The sequence below is a fragment of the Pseudophryne corroboree genome, chromosome 1 (genome assembly GCF_028390025.1).
Source record: "Pseudophryne corroboree isolate aPseCor3 chromosome 1, aPseCor3.hap2, whole genome shotgun sequence".
In the NCBI taxonomy this organism is placed as follows: domain Eukaryota; kingdom Metazoa; phylum Chordata; class Amphibia; order Anura; family Myobatrachidae; genus Pseudophryne; species Pseudophryne corroboree.
Genome location: NC_086444.1, coordinates 306,119,144 through 306,136,956, shown reverse-complemented (window position 1 = coordinate 306,136,956; position 17,813 = coordinate 306,119,144). Strand labels below are relative to the sequence as shown.

Sequence of the window (17,813 nt, the reverse complement as noted above, 5' to 3'; positions counted from 1 at the left end):
TCCACTACGGACTACGAGAAATAGAATTACCGGTGAGTAAATTCTTATTTTATTTGAGTCCTTTTATTGGCCCATATCAGAGATGTTCGTATACTGTTTAATTTCTTGAAGAAGGCCGAGAATATGTATACAGGGGATTGCGAAAGAACATACAGTAATTTGGGCAGAACTATCATCTTAATAAGGCTATCCCTATTTGTCATTGTCAGCGGGAGTTTACACCAAGTCCTCGACCTGCGTACAATCATCTGTACAAGTGGGTCAAGGTTCAAGGATATAAAGTCCGAAGGGTCATTAGTAACCTGGATCCCAAGGTATTTAAACTGGCCTGTCCAGCTCAGCGGCAGGGAAATCCTCGGAGCCCGGGGAGGAGAGCCCATAATGGTCATTATAGATGATTTGGACCAGTTTATGCGGAGACCAGAAAAGTCGCCAAAGGTCTCTATGACCTGCAACACTACAGGCATATCCACACTGTAGTCGTGTAAGAAAAGTAACAGGTCGTCTGCGTAAAGGGCTTTCTCTAACGTCCTAGTGGATGCTGGGGACTCCGTCAGGACCATGGGGAATAGCGGGCTCCGCAGGAGACAGGGCACATCTAAAAAGCTTTTTAGGTCACATGGTGTGTACTGGCTCCTCCCCCTATGACCCTCCTCCAAGCCTCAGTTAGGTTTTTGTGCCCGTCCGAGAAGGGTGCAAACTGGATGGCTCTCTTAAGGAGCTATTTAGTAAAGTTTTTTTTTTTAGGTTTCTAATCAGTGATTCCTGCTGGCGACAGGATCACTGCAACGAGGGACTTAGGGGAGAGACTGGCAACTCACCTGCGTGCAGGAGGATTGAAGTCTTAGGCTACTGGACACTGAGCTCCAGAGGGAGTCGGAACACAGGTCAGCCTGGGGTTCGTCCCGGAGCCGCGCCGCCGATCCCCCTTACAGACGCTGAAGAAAGACGGCGGAACGGAGGTCCGGAAACAGGCGGCAGAAGACTTCACAGTCTTCAGAGAGGTAGCGCACAGCACTGCAGCTGTGCGCCATTGTTGTCACACGGCTCACTGACACGGTCACGGAGGGTGCAGGGCGCTGCTGGGGGCGCCCTGGGCAGCAATATAAATACCTATTTGGCAAATAAATACATCACATATAGCCATTAAGGCTATATGTATGTATTTTAACCCAGGCCAGTTATTAAAAAACCGGGAGGAAAAGCCCGCCGAAAAGGGGGCGGAGCTTATTCTCCTCAGCACTCAGCGCCATTTTCCTGATCAGCTCCGCTGGTGAGGAAGGCTCCCACTCTCCCCTGCACTGCACTACAGAAACAGGGTTAAAAGAGAAGGGGGGCATAAATTGGCGATATAATGATATATTAAGAGCGCATATATAGAAACAACACCTTCTAGGGTTGTTATATACATTATAGCGCTTTTGGTGTGTGCTGGCAAACTCTCCCTCTGTCTCCCCAAAGGGCTAGTGGGTCCTGTCCTCTATCAGAGCATTCCCTGTGTGTGTGCTGTATGTCGGTACGTGTGTGTCGACATGTATGAGGAAAATGTTGGTGAGGAGGCGGAGCAAATTGCCTGTAATGTTGATGTCACTCTCTAGGGAGTCGACACCGGAATGGATGGTCTACTTATGGAATTACGTGATAATGTCAACACGCTGCAAGACGGTTGACGACATGAGATGGCCGGCGGACAAATTAGTACCGGTCCAGGCGTCTCAGACACCGTCAGGGGCTTGTAAAAACGCCCATTTACCTCAGTCGGTCGACAGACACAGACATGGACACTGACCCCAGTGTCGACGGTGAAGAAACATACGTAATTTTCCTTTAGGGCCACGAGTTACATGTTAAGGGCAATGAAGGAGCTGTTACATATTTCTGATACTACAAGTACCACAAATAAGGGTATTTTGTAAGGTGTGAATAAACTACTTGTAGTTTTGCCTGAATCAGATAAATTAAATGAAGTGTGTGATGATACGTGGGGTTCCTCCGATAGAAAGTTATGGGCGGTATACCCTTTCCCGCCAGAAGTAAGGGCGAGTTGGGAAACACACCTTAGGGTGGATAAGGCGCTCACACGCTTATAAAAACATGGCGTTACCGTCTCTAGATACGGCCGCCCTCAAGAAGCCAGCTGATAGGAAGCTGAAAAATATCATGACAGTATATACACACATACTGGTGTTATACTACGACCAGCAATCGCCTCAGCCTGGATGTGCAGCGCTGAGGGGGCTTGGTCGGATTTCCTGACTGAAAATTTTGATACCCTTGACAGGGACAAGATTTTATTGACTATAGAGCATTTTAAGGATGCATTTCTATATATGCGTGATGCGCAGAGGGATATTTGCATTCTGGCATCAAGAGTAAATGTGATTTACATATCTGCCAGACGAAGACACGACAGTGGTCAGGTGAGGCAGATTCCAGACGGCATGTGGAAGTATTGCCGTATAAAGGGGCGGTCCATCGGACCTGGTGGCCATGGCAACAGCTGAAAAATCCACTTTTGTTACCCCGAATCACATATCGGCAAAAAAGGACACAGTCTTTTCAGTCTCAGTCCTTTCGTCCCCATAGGGGCAGGCGGGCAAAGGCCAGTCATATCTGCCCAGGGGTAGAGGAAAGGGAAGAAGACTGCAGCAAGCAGCCCATTCCCAGGAACAGAAGCCCCTCACAGCTTCTGCCAAGTCCGCAGCATAACGCTGGGGCCGTACAAGCGGACTCAGGTGCGGTAGGGGGTCATCTCAAGAGTTTCAGTACGCAGGGGGCTCACTCGCAAGGGAACTCCGGGATCCTACATGTAGTATCCCAGGTGTACATTGGAAATTCGAGACATCTCCCCCTCACACAATTCACAGGCTGTATTCCCAGCAGGTGATAATCAAAGTACCCCTCTTACAACATGGAAGGGGGTAGTATTCCACACTATATTGTGGTACTGAAGCCAACCGGCTCGGTGAGATCTGAAATATTTGAACACTTACATACAAGCGTTCAAATCAAGATGGAGTCACTCAGAGCAGTGATAGCGAACCAGGAAGAAGGGGACGATATGGTGTCACTGGATATCAGGGACGCTTACCTACAGGTCCAAATTTGCCCTTCTCACCAAGGGTACTTCAGGTTCCTGGTACAGAACTGTCACTATCAGTTCAGACGCTGCCGTTTGGGTTGTCCACAGCGCCCCGGGTCTTTACCAAGGTAATGGCCGGAATGATGATTTTTCTTAAAAGGAAACATGGACGCTTTCCTGATAAGGGCAAGGTCCAGAGAACAGTTGGAGGTCGGAGTAGCACTATCTTAAGTAGTTCTACGTCAGCACGAGTGGATTCTAAATATTCCAAAATCGCAGCTTTTTCCGATGACACGTCTACTGTTCATAGGGATGATTCTGGACACAGTCCAGAAAAACGTGTTTCTCCCAGTGGAGAAAGCCAGGGAGTTATCCGAGCTAATCGGGATCCTCCTAAAACCAGGAAAAGTGTCAGTGCATCATTGCACAAGAGTCCTGGTAAAAATGGTGGCTTATTACGAAGCAATTCCATTCGGCAGATTTCCCGCAAGAACTCTTCGGTGGGATCTGCTGGACAAATGGTCCGGATCGCATCCTCAGATGCATCAGCGGATAACCCTATATCCAAGGACAAGGGTGTCTCTCCTGTGGTGATTACAGAGTGCTCATCTTCTAGAGGGCCGCAGATTTGGCATTCAGGATTGGATGCCGGTGACCACGGAGGCCAGCCTGAGAGGCTGGAGAACAGTCACACAGGGAAAAAATTTCCAGGGAAGTGTGATTAAGTCTGGAGAATTCTCTCTGCATAAATAAGCTTAGAGCAAATTTATAAGGCTCTAAACTTAGCAAGACCTCTGCTTCAAGGTCAGCCGGTATTGATCCAGTGGGATAACATCACGGCAGTCGCCCACGTAAACAGAAAGGGCGGCACAAGAAGCAGGAGGGCAGTGACAAAACTGCAAGGATTTTTCGCTAGGCGGAAAATCATGTGATAGCACTGTCAGCAGTGTTCTTTCCGGGAGTGGACGACTGGGAAGCAGACTTCCTCAGCAGGCATGACCTCCACCCGGGAGAGTGGAAACTTCATAGGGAAGTTTTTCAGCATGATTGTGGACCGTTGGCAAAGACCAAAGGTGGACATGATAGCGTCCCGCCCGAAAAACGGGACAGGTATTCCGCCAGGTCATGAGACCTTCAGGCGATAGCTGTGGATGTTCTGGTAACACCGTGGGTGTACCAGTCAGTGTATGGGTTCCCTCCTCTGTTTCTCATAACCAAGGTATTGAGAATTATAAGACATAGAGGAGTATGAACTATACTAGTGGCTCCGGATGGGCCAAGAGGGACTTGGTACCCGGAGCTTCAAGAGATGCTCACAGAGGACTAGGGGCCTGGGGAGCTAAGAAGGGACTTGCTTCAGCAAGTACCATGTCTTTTCCAAGAATTACCGCGGCTGCGTTTGACGGCATGGCGGTTGAATACCGGATTCTGAAGGGAAAAAGGCATTCCATAAGAGGTCATACCTACCTTGGTCAAAGCCAGGAAGGAGGTGACCGCACAACGTCATCACCACATGTGGTGAAAATATGTTGCGTGGGTAAGGCCAGGAAGGCTCCACGAAGGAAATTCAACTAGGTCGATTCTGCACTTCCTGAAAACAGGAGTGTTTTGAGCCTCAAATTGGGGTTCATTAAGATTTAAATTTCGGCCCTGTAGATTTTCTTCCAGAAAAAATTGACTTCAGTTCCTGAAGTCCAGATTGTAAAGGGTGTATTCCATATACAGTTCTTTTGTGCCTCTAGGGGCACCGTGAGATCTCAACATAGTGTTGGGATTCCTTAAAATCATATTGGTTTGAACCGCTCAAATCTGTGGATTTGAAATATCTCACATGGAAAGTGACCATGCTGTTGACCAATATCTCACATGGAAAGTGACCATGTTGTTAGTCCTGGCCTCGGCCAGGCGATTGTCAAAAAGAATGGGCGGTTTTGTTTTACAAAAGCCCATATTAGAATTTTCCATTTGAACAGGGCAGAACTGGGACTCGTCTCCAGTTTCTTCCTAAAGGGGTGTCAGCGTTGTCACCTGAAACAACCTATTGTGGTGCCTGCGGCTACTGGGGACTTGGAGGACTCCAAGTTACTAGACGTTGTCAGGGCCCTAAAAATATATATATATATATATATATATATATAGTTAGGACGGCTGGAGTCAGAAAGTCTGACTTGCTGTTTATATTGTATGCACCCAACAAGCTGGGTGCTCCTGCTTCTAAGCAGTCTATTGCACGCTAGATTTGTAGTACAATTCAGCTTGCACATTCTGTGGCAGGCCTGCCACAGCCGAAATATGTAGATGCCCATTCCACAAGGAAGGTGGCCTCATCCTGGGCGGCTGCCCGAGGAGTCTCGGCATTATAACTTTGCCGAGCAGCTACGTGGTCAGGGGAGAACACGTTTGTAAAATTTTACAAATTTGATACTCTGGCTAAAGAGGACCTGGAGTTCTCTCATTCGGTGCTGCAGAGTCATCCGCACTCTCCCGCCCGTTTGGGAGCTTTGGTATAATCCCCATGGTCCTGACGGAGTCCCCAGCATCCACTAGGACGTTAGAGAAAATAAGAATTTACTTACCGATAATTCTATTTCTCGTAGTCCGTAGTGGATGCTGGGCGCCCATCCCAAGTGCGGATTGTCTGCAATGCTTGTACATAGTTATTGTTACAAAAATCGGGTTATTACTATTGTTGTGAGCCATTTTTTCAGAGGCTACTTCGTTTTGTTATCATACTGTTAACTGGGTTCAGATCACAAGTTGTACGGTGTGATTGGTGTGGCTGGTATGAGTCTTACCCGGGATTCAAGATCCTTCCTTATTGTGTACGCTCGTCCGGGCACAGTACCTAACTGAGGCTTGGAGGAGGGTCATAGGGGGAGGAGCCAGTACACACCATGTGACCTAAAAAGCTTTTTAGATGTGCCCTGTCTCCTGCGGAGCCCGCTATTCCCCATGGTCCTGACGGAGTCCCCAGCATCCACTACGGACTACGAGAAATAGAATTATCGGTAAGTAAATTCTTATTATTTTGTCAGTACATGGACCCGTGTCAACTCCCCCAATGTCCGGGTGCGATCTAACCAAGCAAGCCAAGGGCTCGTTGGCTATGGCAAACAAGGCTGGGGAGAGGGGGCATCCCTGTCTGGTGCCCCGAGTCAAAGTAAAGGAGGAAGAAACATAGCCATTAACCAAGATCCTAGCGCGTGGGCTTTGATACAGCAATTTGATCCATCGTATAAAATTAGGGCCGAAGCCCATACATGTCATGACCCCCCATAGATATGGCCATTCGTCACTGTCGAATGCCTAAGCCACATCCAGTGAAACCACAACCGCGTCCGAGGGGAAGTCATGGGGAGCCTGCAAGATAGTGTATAGCCTGCGCAAATTAATGGACGTGGATTTCCCTGGCATGAAGCCAGACTGATCCTGGTGTATTAAAGTTGTAATGAACAAGTTAAGCCGAACCGCAAGGATTTTTGCCAGGATCTTGGCATCGGTAGGGATAAGGGAGATCGGCCTATAGGACTCTACTAGTTTGGGTTCCTTACCGGGCTTTGGCAGTACTATAATTACGGCCTCAGACATTGAGGGAGGAAGTTGATCAGTGGCAAATATGTCTGTATACATCTCATGCAGCCTGGAGCCAAAGAACTGTATGTATTGTTTATACAGCTCAGTGGGGATGCCATGGCTTCCCGGAGATTTGCCACTGGGAGACATTCCCACCGCCGCCGTCACCTCCTCCAAAGTCAAGGGCGCGTCTAGAATATCCCTAGCCTCGGGGGAAAGTCTGGGAAAGGGTATATTGGACAGGTACAGGTCTAAGTCTTCCACGGAGCACGTCGACTGAGAGTCATAAACCTCTTTAAAGTATGAAAGGAACATCTGCTCTATGTCGGGGGTATTATCTACTATGGAGCAGTCAGGGCCAGACATCTGCACTATCGTGGACCCAGGACGGTCGTAATGCACCAAATGGGCCAATAAACTACCTGGCCTGTCCGCCTGCATATAGATATTGGTGGCCCTAAACAAAAGGGAGCGTGCATTTTTATCCGAAAGGTGAGCCAGCCAGGCCTCCTGAGCTAACAGCCACCTTGTCTTTAGCGCAGAGGTTCCCTGAGTCAAATAGCGGGTCTCTAGATCCCTATATTCAGATTCAAGCTGTCTCCCCGTCGCTCTGTACTCTATCTTGCGGGCAGCTATTTTGCCTATCAGTGTACCACGTAGATAAGCTTTGAACGCATCCCATACAACCGGTGTGGGGGCCGAGCCCGCGATATCTGCAAAGAAACCTTCCCATCTAGAAGGTAAATCCGGGCACTCTCCCAGCTGAACAAGCCAGGACGGGTGCAACTTCCAATATGACTGTCCCCTCCGGCACTCCACATCGAGAGACAGCAACAGGGGCGAATGATCGGACACCCCCAGTGCCTCATAATGAACATCCGTTATGCTAGGTAGGAGCTTGGGCGAGACCAGGGCCAGGTCGATTCTGGAGAAGGAGCCGTACGTACTGGAAAAACATGAGTACTGCCTAAGCGAAGGGTAGCGAGCCCTCCAGACATTCACCCATTGCATGCTATCTATAAAATCCGCAAACTTAGACTTGGATATAGATTGGCCACCCCCCGCCCCTGAATCCCGAGAAGACCTCCATCTATCCCAGAGTGCAACTAAACTTATCATCCACTCACTGGTCATCTCACGACTCGACTACTGCAATGTGCTCCTCACTGGCCTCACTTGCTCCCACATCGCTCCCCTCCAATCTGTCCTCAACTCCGCAGCTAGGCTCATCTTCCTCTCCCGCCGCTCCACTTCTGCCACTCCCCTTCGACAAAATCTACACTGGCTCCCATTCCCCTACAGAATCCTCTTCAAACTCCTCACCCTCACATACAAGGCAATCTCTAATTCCACTGCTCCCTACATCTCCAACCTCCTCTCCCTTCATACTCCCTCCCGCCCACTACGGTCGGCTGATGACCGTCGCCTCTCCTCTGCCTTGGTCACTGCTTCCCATGCACGAGTTCAGGATTTTGCCCGTGCTGCACCCCTTCAGTGGAATGCGCTCCCCCGCTCCATTAGACTCTCCCCGACCTTGCAAATCTTCAAACGGGCACTGAAAATCCACCTATTTATCAAAGCGTACCCCTCCAATGCATAACCTAGTCCTTAGGCTGCTCCTCCATTCCCCTGCCCCATGCCTTGGGCATCTCTGCTTTGCTCGCATACCACCATCAGGCTTCTACCTGCTTGCTTGCACCTCATGTCATCTGTCTGTTGCCCCTCCCCACTAGATTGTTAGCTCTTCAGAGCAGGGCCCTCTTTCCTCTTGTCTAAGCCCTCTTCTTGACACATTTCACTCATCTTTACCTGCTTTTTCTCCTGCTGGTAAATGGCCCCTCTCTATCTATGGCTGCCAGCCCCAAGTAGTACAATGATTACTCCTTCGCTACTTACATCTAAGCTGTATTATGCTTTGAGAATTGTGGAGCTTTGTTACCTGCACTCCATTTTTGTTATTTATTTACTGTTATGCTAAGTTTTGTCTCCCTGTACTGTCCTTTGTACGGCGCTGCGAAACACTTGTGGCGCCCTATAAATAAAATGTAGTAATAATAATAATATCCAGAGAGGCGTCCAACACATTGTTAAAATCCCCTAAACAAAGAACAGGAGTATGTGGAGAGGAAGCAATAAATGAGGCTGCCTTCTGCAGGACATCATACGAGAACGGGGGAGGAACATAAACAGACAAAATAAAGAAATTACGGGAGTTCAGCTTGCATTCCAGAAACACGAACCTACCATTTGGATCCGTGTTTACCGTAATTAATTCAAACTCTTTATCATGACCGACACCCCCCTGGAAGAGGAGGAGTTGGAGGAGTGATACGCCCAGCCTACCCAAGGCCTGCGGAGCGACAATAGTCTATTTCCCTCCAGGTGAGTTTCACTCAGACAGATGATATCCGGGCCATATTTCTTAATCATTTGGAATACTAAGGATCGCTTCACTTTATTATTAATGCCCCGGACATTCCATGCCAAAATCTTTAGGACACACATGTCGTCCTTTTTGTCATCTGAGACACAGCATTCAGAGACCCCACAGGGTGAGAAAGGAACCCCCCCATCACCATTATCCAAGTATCTGCCCGTATTTAGTACCATCCCTGGATCCATATCGTCCGCAGGCCCCAAGTCCCGAGCCAGACCCCCTTAAATAGCACCTCGTCACCTCACAATTTTGGTAAATAGCCATATGGAAAACGAAAAACTGAGAAAAAAAGGAATAGAAAAACAAACCTCATCCCAACAACATCCCCCCTCCCCGTATACCCCCCCGAATTGTGGCATACACATATCCCAAACAGAACTCTAACCTTGGTGATCTGAAAGCCTACGGCAGTGCTATGCGTAGCATACAGATTCAAACAAAACCCCACAATACAAAACCTGATGCGTAAAAGTCACTACCCAGCAAAGTCCAGAACAACTAATTCAAAGGGAAGCTCCCCGGACTTATACTTGCATATTGTAGGCCGATGTAGAAAGGACACTGGATGTCAGTCCGGAGCCATCTGGCGGGCACCCGGAGCTTATCTGTCCAGCCAGGCCGCCGCCTCCCTCGGAGAACTGAAGAACTTAGTTTCCCCGTCCGCCACCACACGCAGCCTGGAGGGAAACAGCATCGAGTAGGGAAGACTCAGGTCACGAAGACGCCGCTTGATGGGCAGAAACTGGGCCCGATCCTTTTGGACATCCGCTGCAAAATCTGGAAACGCCGACACCCGGACATCATTTCGAAGCAGAGGGCCCTTCACTCGGCCCAGGCGCAGGACGGAGTCCCGGTCTTTATAGTGCAGAAACTTGGCAAAAAATGTTCGCGGAGGTGCACCCGGGGGCAGAGGCCGGAATGGCACCCAGTGCGCCCGTTCCACCGCAAACTGGGGCGTAAAGGATTCAGCGCCATACGCCTCTTTCAGCCAGGACTCCAGGAAATCCTCGGGATGTGCCCCTTCCTCCTTTTCAGGCAAGCCCACGAATCTCACATTGTTTCTGCGAAGGCGTCCCTCCATATCCAGGAGTTTAGATTGCATAGCCGAAACTTGTTGGGAGACAGCAGACACAGACCGCTGCAAGGGGCCAGTGAGGTCCTCTAGGTTGGAGACCCGCGTCTCTGTTTCGCCCACTCTCTCTCGGACGCGCTGGACATCCTGGCGTAACAGTGATAAATCGCACTGCACCTTCTCCATTTTGTCCGACAGGCGTTGTTCGCTAGCCGCTATGGCCTCCAGGACTTGTTGAATGGAAGGGGCAGATGGCTGCATGTCCGCACCCGAATCGGCCCCGGCCGGGGGAACGGGTCGGGTAGAAGGGGAGGTTTTAGGAGAGGACTGCGTCGGCTGGGTGGGAGGCTGGCTGACGAACTTCTCCAATTTAGCCGCCGCCGCGCTTTGACCACCCCTCACCATAATATCAAAGTACAAGCAGCACTCACAGCCCAGATATTCAGTGTCAGGAAGTTCAGCAATGGACAGTAATTGCAGTGTCAGCAAAGCACCAGGGCCCCAGGCATCCTGTAATGAATCAGAGAGGGGAGGGGGGCCAGGGGGATCCAAGGGGAAATGTTATATTGTAATATAGGCTGGGCAATGAGAAACAGGGCAGCGTGTCCTGAATCACTCCATCCAGCCCTGCAGCCCCTTGAGAGTCCCAGAGCAGGGCAGTGCAGGAGGATTAGTGCAGGGAGGTACTTTCAAGATGGTCGCCGGGCCCACAGCCTCAACTCCTCCACTCAGTCACACTGATCCCGGGCGCCAGGGGACAGGAGCAGCCAGGTATGGGATCCAGGGGGTGCAAGGGGAGGGCGCCGCTCACCCCACACCGCTGATAGCGGCAGTCTTCTCCGCGGGTCCGCGTTCGCGCGGCCGTGTCCTGCAGATCGAGGCCGGGGATGTGCTGGCGGCCTAGGCCTGAAGTCCGGGCGGCAGACGGCGCTGGCCGGAGACGCAGGCAGAGGTCTTTCAGTGATGCCCGCCGCTTTCCCAGAGAGGTTTGGAGTAGTAGGCGCCGGAATGCAGTCTTAGGGGAGCCCAATGAGAGGATCAGGATTAATGATTCGGGGAGCTCCTATGTCCTGCTTCCTACCCGCTTGCCGCCGTGGCCACGCCCCACAGACCTATATTTTAACATTTGACTCCTCAGTCCAGAACACCTACTGCCATTTTTCTGCACCCCAGTTCCTATGTCTTGAGTCACTTGGCCTTGTATCCACGTCAACGATGGGGCTTTTTGGCCACAAGACTACTTCTGGCCAGACTTCTCAGAAAAGTAGATGGGTGTACCTGGGTCCCTCTGGTTTCTGACAGTTCGGATATGATGGTACTTCTGGACATCTTCTGATTTCAAAAGGAAGGAAGCATGATGTGTCTTTCATCTGATGCCCTAAGTTTCCTTGTCTGACCACTGTGTCTGTGGTCCTCAACGTTTCCCTTTTCTTTGTGCTTCTTCAAAAGAGCTTGAACAGCACATCTTAAAACCCTGGTCTGCTTTGAAATCTTTGCCTGGGAGAGACCTTGCTGATGCAATATAACTACCTTGTGTCTTTTTCTGTGCTCAGTCTTGCCATGGTGTATGACCTGTGACACCTTTGTAGCAGAGTTTCGCTGTTCCTCATCCAGTTGTAAGCCTCCTACACTGCTGTTTCTGTTTCATTTAATGACTGTTTCAACCTACATATGAAAATGATGATCATTATCACCTTTTTGGTGTGATTGGTTAATCATAATACACCTGACTATAATCCTACAAAATCCCTGGCCCTGGCTTTGTGTATGTGTACCTAGAAGAATTAACGTTGTTTTATAGGCAAAATGTGGTCACACCAATTGTTTATTTGATTTAGATTTATTTTCTGTTTATTCACTTCGCTTTTTGTTGATAATAATAGACTATTAATACAAATTTTGATACACATCACCCCCCACCCCACGCTATAGCTTGTAATCGCGGTCCCTGTTATCCTCTACAGCAGTGATTTTCAACCTTTTTAAACTCGTGGCACACTGATCAAGATTTTAAAATTGCCAAGGCACACCATCAGTTTTTTTTCCACACATAGCCTGCTCCCCCCAGTGATGCCACACACAGCCTGCCCCCCCAGTAATTCCATACATAGCCTGCCCCCCAGTAATGCCACACACAGCCTGCCCCCCCAGTAATTCCATACAAAGCCTGTCCCCCAGTAATGCCACACACAGCCTGCCCCCCCCAGTAATTCCCCACATAGCCTGCCCCCCCAGTAATGCCATACACAGCCTGCCCCCCCAGTAATTCCCCACATAGCCTGCCCCCCCAGTAATGCCACACACAGCCTGCCCCCCAGTAATGCCACACACAGCCTGCCCCCCCAGTAATGCCAAACACAGCCTGCCCCCCCAGTAATTCCCCACATAGCCTGCCCCCCCAGTAATGCCACACACAGCCTGCCCCCCCAGTAATGCCACACACAGCCTGCCCCCCAGTAATGCCACACACAGCCTGCCCCCCCAGTAATGCCACACACAGCCTGCCCCCCCAGTAATGCCACACAAAGCCTGCCCCCCCAGTAATTCCCCACACAGCCTGCCCCCTCAGTAATGCCACACACAGCCTGCCCCCCCAGTAATGCCACACACAGCCTGCCCTCCCCAGTAATTCCATACAAAGCCTGCCCCCCCAGTAATTCCCCACATAGCCTGCCCCCCCAGTAATGCCACACACAGCCTGCCCCCCCAGTAATGCCACACACAGCCTGCCCTCCCCAGTAATTCCATACAAAGCCTGCCCCCCCAGTAATTCCCCACATAGCCTGCCACCCCCAGTAATTCCATACATAAATAAAAACATGATTATTTGAATTTGACCTGTGGCTGTATAAAAGCTCTCCCGCTCAGCCTGTGGTGCGAGCAGTGAGGACTGAGGAGCGCTGAGAAGGAATGGAGACTCCGGAGTCCTGCAGCACGGAGCAGCAGTGGGCGGGCGGCAAGGCTACGTGGCGTGTGAGACCTATGAGTCACGCACGTCACCATAGGTCATGGGCCGGCTTGCGGAAGAGGACAGCGCTGCCCGAGACAGCTAGTGACAGCGGCGGTAGCCGGCAGGTACCTCTGACAGGCGACGGCATCTCTGGTGAGTGGTGGCAGCGGGCATGTCTGGTGGGCAGCGGCACACTTGGCAACCGCTCACGGCACACTAGTATGCCGCGGCACAGCGGTTGAAAAACACTGCTCTACACCTTAGCAATCCTCTGAAACCCATTCCCATTCTTCACCTCTACATGTATTTTGAATTCTGTTAGAGATGTTTGCATATACCTATTTTCAAGTAACCCCGTTTGGTGTGATTTGACTGCACCATGCAACTTTTTACTTTTAAATATGCATCTTAGTTTGCGATGCTAGTGCTGAATATTTAGGGGGTAATACAATTAGGCGTGAGGTTCAGCCAGGTTAAAAACCTTTTGGACCTTGCGTTGCATTTTGGATTATCACAGGTATGTGCGCTTCCGATATCCACGGTATCCTATTGAAAAAAAATATCCGGTGATTTACTCTTCATCTTTACACTTAGGACGGGGCTGTTGGGAGATGTAGTTCTCCCTGTCGCTGCCTCAGCGGCGATGACGACACTTTTTTTTCTTTTTCTTTTTCCCCCCCTGAATTGAATTATTTTAGGAAAAGTCTGACTTGCTCTATAGTATTCACCACATCTCATTTTCAGTCCTGCAAATGAATTACAAAACCCAGCGGCTGCTGGAAAAAACCCTGTGCCGTTGGGGTTTTTTTTTTGTTTTTGTTTTTAGATTTCAATCTGGCAATTGAATTCCCTCCTTAGTACACTATTAGTGACTTATCATGCAGAATTCACTGAAAGTATGCAATCTGGGTAAAAAGGCAAGACTGCTCTCACAGGATGGAGCCATCAACAGTACCACACGGGGTGCATTCAATATCCCGCCTCTCAGCATTCCGGCGCCGGGGTATCGACACCTATTCTCCCTCTTGGGGTGTCCATTACACCGCTGGAGGGAGAATACATATTGTGCGCCACCGTGCCCGAAGTGTAGCGAGCCCGCAAGAAGCTCTTTTGCGCTCGTCCCACTGCTGGCATTCTGGCGCCCAGCATCCCGCGGTCAGGATTCTGACTGCCAGGATGACAGTGTGGCGCCGGTTTATCGATACCAACCGGTGCCACACTCTTCCACCACCTGAATTGTAACCACTAACCTTCAGTGACGTTAAACACCTGTCATCCTGAGCAGCATAAATCTTCAGTCTGTACACTGTTAATAAGTACAACCAGGAAATACTTTTGCTTTACTTGTTTCAATGTATGCCATGTTTCCAAAACCAGAACAATCACAATTCTATACATAGGTTTTCATAATTAAGTTGTCAAATGAAAAAGAATTAGCATTTTTTTTTCTTTTGCTAGTTTTCGTTTTACTAAACTACATGCGTAAAATGTGTTGGAATATTATGGTAGCTTATCAAGTAATATTTCATCAAATGTGGGGGACATCTTATTTTGTATTTTATTTTTTTACCCAGGATCAGTGAGATTTGGTATCACTAATCATAAGACAATTACTTCCATAAGATTAAGTACTTTGAAAGAGTGCGTGATCCCCTTTTTCAAACAAAGGTTCCATAAAGTCTCTAGGTGACTGGATACAAAAAAGGACCTCACCTTCCTCTTTTTTTCCACGGGTCGCTGCGTTGAGAACATAGTATTGAGGGCTCACCACTAGTAATTACTACTGTAAGGATCTGGAGAGAAGTCCTCATTGTTATGGTGTTATGTTTTTGGTTATTTACAGCCCTGCAGTGCTGAAAATGTTTGGCATTCATCCTTGGCATTCAGGGTGTTGAGGGCCATACACACTGGGCAATTTTGAACTGAAAGCAGCTCACTTTTGGTGTGTTGAGCTGCTTTCAGCTCAAAACCGCCCAGTGTGTATGCCCCAGCGATGAGCGCTGATGCGCGCTCCCGCTTCATCGCCTGCAGCCGTTGTTCATCTGCTGGTATTACCAGTACATGAACGGCAGGGTGAACAGCTTTCCATAGCGTCCTGCTATGAAAAGCCGTTCACGCCCGATGACTTCGCTGGGCAGGAGTGAAAAGCGCTCAGTTTGTGTGCACGTAGCGATTTTTAGCCCAGCGAGATGTCAGCCATCATCGCTGTGCATACACGCTGGGCAAAAACGCCCAGTGTGTATGCACCTTTAAAGTGTATTCAGATTTCCTGTTTTTCTTCATGGATGTACCTCTTGGTGGCAAAACTTTCCAAAAGAAATTCTCTAATACTTACATCTTTAGTCATAAAGAAGGTCCACAACAAATTATGAATAAAAGTGTACTACTTCTTTAAGAGAAAAAGTTCACGTTCTCTGGAAAGTAATATATTTATTTGGTTACTTACTGCTTTGCATTTCACAACAGTTTATTTACCAAAATGTTAAATCTCCCACTTTCTGTCCCAGAAACTGTTCATCTGAATACTAAGAGGCATAGCTAGATCTTATGTTGGGAAACAATGCTTCAAGAAAACAAATTTTCTTACTTTGCTTGTGCTTACTAGGGAAGAGGTGACTATGTTCTCTCAAAATGGAAGATGGATCCTGTAAAAAAGCATATTGCTATTCAAAATCTTGCTGATTCCAGTATGATTCAAGGTAAGCAAGAAATCTAACATCAAATCCCATGTGGCTGGTTTACCTCCACCTTTATGGGTGTGTTTGCTCAGCACGCCTTCGTTATTGGTGTTTCTGTAGGCATTATTATGTATATTAATATCAATGTTCCATTTTCTTTTTTCTAAGGAGCAAGAAAACTTCAGATTCTGGACAACTTGCTATTTATTCTGGATGAAGATGTAAGTTCTTGTTTTGTTTTATTGTGTTTAAAATGGAACATGCAAAAGTGTACTTGGTTACTATTTTTCTCCTTCACCCTTCTGGTCTGCTAGTTCACAATCAGAAGGTTGACAGGTTCTAAACGTATACAGAATGTTGGCATGGACGTTAGGTTGACATGGTTACCATACAATGATGTCATACATTTACACCACCCCTCCCCCTCCATTTTTAATGCTAGGCTAAATTAATAACAAAAATTGTCACGCATGATTGATTGAGTCTCGGGCTTTAATGAAATCTGAGACTATTGACATTTTAGCTGGATGGTCTTAGAATATTCCATTCAAGGACACAAGGAAAATGTGTAGTGCTCAGAAGTTGCATTCGACTTTGCTGGGCAATTCCCCATACCAGGTTTTTTCTAGGGGTATTCCGAGAGATGCATCAATTTGGATTTATTTTTTTTGCGATTGCTGTTATTGTCCCTGTACGTAAGGACCAAATAAAGTTGGGTTTTTTAGAAAATATTTTCTATTTCAAAGGCCACTTGGCTCTTTCATGCCTGTTCCAAATCTAAAGTTGTTTTGAACTTGTTTCTTTGGGTGGGCAGATTTAAAAATGGAGTCCCTGAGGTCAGTAACTCACAGTATGGAGAAGAGAGTTTTTGGTGATCATTTGAGAAAGTCATCAGTCGCTGCTTAGGTTCACAGTGGGGTCTAGGGGATCACACTGATTACCTTATTTGTATAACTTGTTAATAAAAGTGTGATGATCTGGTATTCTCTTAGATCATGTGAAACGGACTGCACAGGTTTTGATTAGAAATCACACAAAATCCTATCTGGCCCATCTTCAATGGAGGCTCTTTTTAGGGATGGTGTTCGACACCAGTTTCTTACTAATTATCACGTTTTTTCACTTCAAAGTCTGTGCAGATTTTTGCTTACGGCAAATAGTGAGGATTCAACTTCCAGGGAAGGTGACAGGGAGAGGTAGTGGCTCTCCCATAACTTGCAGGATTTTTGAGCTTTATTCAACACTCTCATTGCAGCTCTGCTTTAGGTAAAAGGGCGAACTGTAATAGTTCTGAATGCCGGTTGTGGCTTATCTGAACCAATAGGGATATACAGATGTGTCCTCTTACATCCTTGCTGCAGTCACGCTAAACAGCACTTGAAGTCGTGCCATGCCCTGAAGTCCGAAATGCCACGTTACAGTGATTTTCTGTGAAAACACTAGCATAGCATTTTGTATGCAAAGACAGTCGCAGTCACATATAGAATATAGACATGCTGCATATCCTGCTTGTACATCCTATTACATTACTTTGCTTCTAAGATGCATGTTCGCGTTAAAAAGCAAACAAAAGACGCTCTGCACTGCTGAGTCTCCCGGCACTCACGAGTTGTGTGATGCGACTTGTAGCAGACGGAGCAAAGATGTAAGAGGACAGATCTGTACCAGGAGTGGACAAGCTATGGGGGAGACCAGATCGTTCTTTCACTGGGTAAAGAAAAATATTCTAGCTCCATCCACTGTCTTTATTCCAGGGGTCCACAATTGGGATGCTGAACTTGAATCCAGGGAATGCTCCCTTGATCCGAGATTGGGCATCTGGTCAAAAGATGGTGCCAGGTGAATGTATCCATGATTCATCCAGTATGTACATCACAAAAAAAATCTGTTTTTCCAGGATCAGAAACCCAGCAGCCATGCTGGTAGATGCGTTAATAGTTTCTTCAAGTTTGCCTCATTTAGCTGTTCCTTCCAACAGCTATGTATCAAGGGTTCTAAAGAAGGTAAAAGGGAATGGGCAT

At 48.1% G+C, this 17,813-nt stretch overlaps 1 protein-coding gene across 3 annotated transcripts in view; it reads left to right on the top strand.

Moving 5' to 3' along the window:
• KNTC1 (kinetochore associated 1) overlaps positions 1 to 17,813 on the top strand; it is a 736,750-nt gene that overhangs the window by 171,698 nt on the left and 547,239 nt on the right. For all 3 annotated transcript variants that reach the window (XM_063964446.1, XM_063964444.1, XM_063964445.1), the window contains exons 9-10: positions 15,720 to 15,813; positions 15,961 to 16,013. In XM_063964446.1, coding sequence (XP_063820516.1) covers positions 15,720 to 15,813; positions 15,961 to 16,013 — 147 coding nt within the window. The remainder of the gene's footprint in view (positions 1 to 15,719; positions 15,814 to 15,960; positions 16,014 to 17,813) is intronic.